The sequence below is a fragment of the Harmonia axyridis genome, chromosome 1 (genome assembly GCF_914767665.1).
Source record: "Harmonia axyridis chromosome 1, icHarAxyr1.1, whole genome shotgun sequence".
Taxonomy (NCBI): Eukaryota; Metazoa; Arthropoda; class Insecta; order Coleoptera; family Coccinellidae; genus Harmonia; species Harmonia axyridis.
In genome coordinates this window covers 57,544,016-57,549,511 of record NC_059501.1, presented here as the reverse complement: position 1 = coordinate 57,549,511, position 5,496 = coordinate 57,544,016, and the positions used below count along the sequence as shown (strand labels likewise).

The 5,496-nt window shown below is 29.2% G+C and overlaps 1 protein-coding gene across 1 annotated transcript; it reads left to right on the top strand.

The window, feature by feature from the left end:
• Positions 1 to 2,155: 2,155 nt before the first annotated feature.
• Positions 2,156 to 3,848, top strand: LOC123670591 (MRG/MORF4L-binding protein-like). The gene is made up of 2 exons (XM_045604096.1): positions 2,156 to 2,337; positions 2,395 to 3,848. Exons 1-2 carry the CDS (start codon positions 2,265 to 2,267, stop codon positions 2,880 to 2,882), a joined length of 561 nt encoding a protein of 186 aa, XP_045460052.1. The 5' UTR covers positions 2,156 to 2,264; the 3' UTR covers positions 2,883 to 3,848.
• The last annotated feature ends 1,648 nt before the right edge of the window (positions 3,849 to 5,496 follow it).

The window sequence follows — 5,496 nt, the reverse complement described above, 5'->3', positions numbered from 1 at the left end:
ATTATTTCCATCGATATCGCGCTCAAATGAAAACACGGAAAATTCAAACCTCAAACGAAATAATAATTAATATCTAATACATATACAAATACAAACGTACACTTTGCGCAAACAAAATTATAATATTATTAGGAGCATTATAGGAAGTATGTAATATTTATGTTTATGACTCCCGTGATCAGTAAGATTTGTTCATCCAATTTTGCTTCGACTCAGTTTCACGATGATATTCATTCACGACGTGTTTATACAAAAATTTCTTTCGATAATTAAAAAATAAAATTTTAATGACGTCTATCTACTTAGATAATTATGGTGTTATTTTCCTATCTAGAGCGAAAAATTGAACATTCTCGGACAAGATCGCCATTACCCGCCCGATGCGGAGTTGAGACCATGACTATGACATAAACATAAACAGATCCTTGTATGCCGATCATGATTTTTGAAGGATGTCAATTTCTCTTCGAATATTCAATAATTTTTGAATGGGAATTGCATTAATAATCAGTTTTACAGGTATGAAAGTGCATATTGTGGAAATATTCAGCTAAAGATATGAGTAAGAAGATTGAAACATCTCATGTTAAAGAATATTATTCATGAATTTGACAAATATTCATTCTCCCGCACTAGTACGGAAATAGTATATAAGGTGTTTCATAATATATGAGCGTCCAAAATATGAAAAAAAGTTTTCATTAACTTGCCCTCTAAAATGTACCACTTTTGCTGTTTTCTGTACGATAAAAAGTACCGGAAATATTCGTACAAAACGATTTTTTTTTTATTTCAACATCCTGTATCTGAACACACGAGTGTTGAGTGTTGAGTCAACAAGAAATTATATATTCTTATTAAAATTGTGAAACGTATGATCAAGTGTCTTATTTCTTTCATCAATATATCGAACTAGCTCGAAATTAAGTTGGTATACGTAAAATGCTACCTCATGCCGAATTTCAGTAGGATCTCATCATCAGAACACCATATCAAAGTAAACTAACCGACAACAATGATATCGAGTGAATAACATCTCAAGTATATCTAGAAACATTTCTGTATTTCTATGCAGTTGGCGCAGGAACGACGAACGCCAAAAGGCTCTTAATGCCAAGTAAGTGCTTTTCTCTAATTCTGTGGTTATTCCGTTCCTTCTTCCACATCTTATAGAACAAAATCGTGCGAGAATATATCAGAAACGCACAGTTTTCATGGTTATATTTTATTATTCTATGTTGTCTATGTCCGAACTTTCCGCTACGGCTTTATCTGTCAATTCATCAATTTGCCTTAAAGAAATCAGTTCTGCCAACCAACATTTTTCAATGCAAAAATCACTAAATAATATTTATGGAAATATTTCATTAATTTAAATGAAAATGCAATGAATTAGAGAAAATAATGTATAATACTCGTACAGAAGGCTCATTCTTCCACTCGTTCATTCCAAAACTCGCCACTTCGTGGCTCGTTTTTGAATTTTGAACTCGTGGAAGAATATCAATGCCTTCTGCACTTTTATTATAAATAACTATTTCGAATTTTTAAATTTCCAATATGAATATAAACATTAACGAGCAATACAATAATCTTTATTTATTGTTATAATGCAATGTAATTATGTCTATTATTAATATGTCGGTAGGTCTTATATAAAACTAAACTGTTATTTTTTAAAAATTAGAGAACATAGAATATAAGATATAATCCAGGAGACGCTAAGTTATCTTGATGTATATGTTCCTGAAGAAATGAATGAAGAGATTTAAGTTGTCGTCCAGTTCATTCAAACAATAAATTTCTATTCAAAATCATCGTTAGAATTACATTTCTATTGATTCATATTGTATAAGTTATGAATCATCAAAATTTCGTCAGTTATGAACATAGAAATATAATATATATAATTATAATATATAAATCGGACAATGTCGAAAGACGTTTTGAACCCGATTTATATATATAATATATTTCTATGGTTATGAAGACAGATAATAAATTTAGATTGAAATAACGTACACAAAATAAAATGTATAGAGTATTGTGTTTAATAACTTTGAATATATTCGGCGATAATTTCAAAATCAGCAGAGGCCAAGTTAAAGAGAACAAACCATAGATCACAGACACCAAATTTACTTTGTTCTCTGTGCCCGGCCCGGTGCATAAACTTCATGAAATAGGTTAGGAACTCAGTAGTGTTTGTTTTCATTTCGAAAACAAAATTTTGCTCGTGTGATAATATGTGAAACTCTATCAGAATGGATAATATCGAATGGAATATATTTAACGAGGGCCAACTCCTTGATGCAATGGTGGGACATAAACCAGTCGGTTAGTAAAAACAATCTAACCTCAATTTTTATTATTTACATTTGTCTACTTTTCCAGGCATAAACAAACATTTTCAAATGGCATTAATATGTGAACAATTGGGTAACAACATAAATAAAGATGTAAATCCTGAAGGAATATGGGAACACTTACGTACTATGTATAATTTAGAGGCTTTAGACAAACACGAATCCATTCCTTTTCCTAATAGTATAAGAGAATTTGCCTTACCAGAGGATGATTTTGGTGAACTGATGACAACCAAAGAAGATCGTGGAATGCCAAAATTATATAGTCAAGTTACCACTCCTAATTTTAAAAATACACCAAACCGAGATACTAATAGAAGCACTAAAGAATTGAAAAAAGATACTGACAGAACAAAATCTTCAACAAGAAAAAGAAATTCAAGTGGTGCAAGAAGTAGGATTGAAGAAACCCCAAAACTTCCTAAGCGACCATTAAGAGGAAGCTTGAAACTTGAAGACAATTCTTTGAACGGAAAATTGAGTCCAACACCTAGTAAACGAAGAAGAATTATTTAAATTTGTTGAAAAACTTTGAGACTGAGAAAGTTATTCCTTGTAAATTTTATATTGTTATATTTTCAGGTAGTTATTTTCTATTTCTATTTTCTAAATCATTTGTCTTTGAAATGAAAAGTATTCATTTTCGATAAACATAAAAGAAATCATTCACATTAGTGAAACATGCAAAAACAGTTTGATAATTAATATGCACTATTAACTCTAAATAATTTAGTTATGTACAATATGGTGAAAGTACAAATTATTTTAATGAACATTCCTTTAAAAAACTAGAATATTGATTGAAAGTAGAACAGTTTTCATTAAAGTTATATCGCAAATAGTGATAAATTATCAAATAATTGAATAGTGTATCCTTAATCAAAAATTTTGCGTTACATCCATAGATTCTACTATTTATAGCATATCTGATGCTTGCCTGATTTTATATGACTGAAAATATTAGTTATAAATCATGTCTAGGCACAAAATCATGTTCAATAACTACTTAACTGGATAAAAAGGCATTGTAAAAATTGAAGATCAAGAAAAAACCTTTTGTTGTTAAAAACAGTTAGTATTTGATAGAACTCATTTTTAATATAATTCTACTTATAACTTGAATATAGTCAATAATAATAATATGAATCTTGTTTGATGAAATTCATTATAGTGAAAGATCTAGCAGTATTTTATTACATTTTAGTATTTTGATCAAAATATGTGATAATTATTATGTAAACTTAAAGAATATTCTATCCTTTTTGATAAGTTCAACTTTCTAGTTGATTAGTTTCTAGTCTTTAATTTCTTTTTGTCTAACAGAACTTAATAATAATAAGTAAGGTCAAAACAATAATGAAATTGACAATATGTCAACTACCTCCCTGCCACATATTTAATCAGAGATTAATAAAATTACGATAGGACAAAGTGATATGATGTAGTTTATATTGAAAATATTTTTCTGTAACATTTAATGCTCTCTCAATTTGAAAATAATGGAAGCAATAAATATCAGATAGATTATATAGCTGGTTGAATGAAACACTCAAATATTTCTTTCACACAATAAATTTACTATTTGTTGCTTTTATTCAATTTTCAATTCATCTTTCCATCTATTAATGATCATTTACCATTATACTTACATTGAATTATGTATGAAGTTACATAATTATTGTATAATTAACAATGCATAATATTCAAGCTTTCGAAATGGGTTCACCTGAAAGAGGCTTGATTTATACAGTATGTTCGCCTGATATTAGTGATGTAATGAAAATTCAATTATAGTAATATATTTTAATCCATTTTAGGAATATTCGTTCCAAAAGCTTTTATAGATATAACCATATCAATTTACTTCTGATATATACAATGTTTTCTAATTGGATATGAATTCAATTAAATCCATTTTTTAAAAATTTAATTCTTTTTCCATATTTTCTGAAATATTTTGTTTCATTTTCAATAAAACATGTATACTTTGTTCAAGTTTTTTTAATATCTTTGTTCCATGTTAGGTGAAAACCCCCCATCTTCCTGACATATTACTTTGTCAGGCCTAGGGCAACACTCAATTGTCATAAGAAAAGTTATAACCAATTTTAATAATTAATCATCTTCGAATTCATTATTCAGAAATTTATTTGCTCATTGTGTATTTTTTCATCAAATCATTTTTTTGTGAAGCCGCTAGTTAATAATAGATCAAGAAATATTTTCTTGTCTTTTCTTAATATTTCAACTAGGTCACTGAATAATAATTGAAGAAAAGGAGGCAATTGACAAGATTCGCAAAAAAACTTCATTAGTCGGATAATAAAAATATATAGATATAGATACCGCCCCATAAGCTTATTGCCAACAATGTCAAAAGCTTTTGAAAAAATTATTTCGAATAACATTAAAGACCACGAAAATGATTCTAACGAAATAATAGACGAACAATATGGATTTAGAATATTCCATAGCTCGGTTCTACAACTAGCAACTATCACAGACTTAATAACAAAAAATTCCAATTATAAAAAGATCACTCTGCTATGCTCAATTTAGACTTCGAAAAAGCTTTTGACACCGTGTGGCATAATGGTCTCATTTACAAGCTCCTTATGACCAAACTCCCTCCACATCTAATCAAAATTATCCACTCCTACCTACAGGGTCGAACATACAAAGTAAGAGTAGAAAAAATTCTCTCAACCAAATACTCAATTTCTTCAGGAGTTCCACAGGGAGGATTGTTATCTGCAACTCTATTCAACTATTACATTAATGACATTCCCAAAACGCTCCAGACAAAATAAAAATTTTCGCAGATGACAGGGCTATACATTCGGAATCATCAGACCCAAATTATGTCAACAAATATATTCAAGCTCATGTAAATGAACTAGAAAGATATAATAACAAGTGGAAAATTAAAATAACACCAAAAAAACAACATTAACACACTTAACTTACAACTTACAGCAGTTTAAGACACGCACAAACCGATTTCTTCTAAATTCATCTCGGGGCGCTTGAAAGGGCGTTATAAGCTCAGTCTTTTCCCGAGAGATGCGTATAAAAAAAAATAAAAAATTAACGCAAAACTCCACCAATCAGCTGCAAGGTAAAATTCAAC

Excerpts from the sequence above, each read along its gene's own strand:
- LOC123670591 (XM_045604096.1), top strand. The coding sequence starts at position 2,265 with ATGGATAATATCGAATGGAATATATTTAACGAGGGCCAACTCCTTGAT. Across the intron at positions 2,338-2,394 it reads GGTGGGACATAAACCAGTCG|GCATAAACAAACATTTTCAA; the intron begins GTTAGTAAAAAC and ends CTACTTTTCCAG.